The 958-nt window shown below is 31.0% G+C and overlaps 1 protein-coding gene across 1 annotated transcript; it reads left to right on the top strand.

The window, feature by feature from the left end:
• The first annotated feature begins 156 nt into the window (after window positions 1-156).
• LOC100161582 (Down syndrome cell adhesion molecule-like protein Dscam2) lies at window positions 157-950 on the top strand. Its single transcript, XM_001942507.3, has 3 exons — window positions 157-412; window positions 486-743; window positions 811-950. The coding sequence occupies exons 1-3, from the start codon at window positions 211-213 to the stop codon at window positions 909-911; spliced, it is 561 nt and encodes a 186-aa protein (XP_001942542.1). The 5' UTR covers window positions 157-210; the 3' UTR covers window positions 912-950.
• The last annotated feature ends 8 nt before the right edge of the window (window positions 951-958 follow it).

Raw genomic sequence — 958 nt, 5'->3', positions numbered from 1 at the left:
GTAAAAAATCCCTTTCAAACAAATACCTACTTTATAAACTGCATTTTTTATTTTAAAAAGAAATGTGACTTTAAAATATTATGTAATTACTAGTTTAGATATTTTGAAATTGATAGCGTAAAACGTAATTTTATAAATATTAATCAATTCATTTTTAAAAAGTCACACTTCTAAAATTTTTTATGATAAAATACACAAAATTATTCAATAATGAGTATGTTTGTGGACAGGTGGTACAAGTTTATTGAAGGATCGAACAAAAAACAGGCTGTGACATTAGATGATAGAATTAAACAAGTTTCTGGAACATTGATAATACGTGAAGCAAAAGTAGACGATTCAGGCAAATATTTGTGCGTTGTCAATAACTCCGTTGGTGGTGAAAGTGTAGAAACTGTACTGACAGTTACAGGTAAATTTATTTTCATTGAATAAATTGCAATATTTATAATTCCGTATTAAAATTTATAATTTGGAAATTGCAGCTCCATTAAATGCAATTGTTGAACCTACCATTCAAACTGTGGATTTTGGACGACCGGCTACTCTGACTTGCAACTATGAAGGAAATCCAGTAAAAACCATTTCTTGGTTGAAGGATGGTAAACGATTGAGTTCTCATGATGGAAGAGTATTAAGAATTGATTCTGTGCGCAAGGAAGATAAAGGAATGTATCAATGCTTTGTAAGGAATGAGCAAGAGAGCGCTCAAGGAAGTGCCGAACTCAAATTGGGAGGAAGGTGTATGTAATCTTTCAATATATTATATATATATTTTTTTAATTTAATTTAATTTAAATGTTTTAACAGTTGAGCCACCCCATATCAAAGAATATTTCAATGATAACACTATGCAGCCGGGAGTCTCTCTGCATTTGAAATGTATTGCATCAGGAAATCCCACTCAATGAAATTAACTGGGAATTGGATTCAAAACGGCTTAGTAGCACAGAAAGGT

The sequence above is a fragment of the Acyrthosiphon pisum genome, unplaced genomic scaffold (assembly GCF_005508785.2).
Source record: "Acyrthosiphon pisum isolate AL4f unplaced genomic scaffold, pea_aphid_22Mar2018_4r6ur Scaffold_9714;HRSCAF=10315, whole genome shotgun sequence".
Classification (NCBI taxonomy): domain Eukaryota; kingdom Metazoa; phylum Arthropoda; class Insecta; order Hemiptera; family Aphididae; genus Acyrthosiphon; species Acyrthosiphon pisum.
Note: the sequence above shows the minus strand (reverse complement) of the source record. Positions and strands in the feature narration are given on the sequence as shown.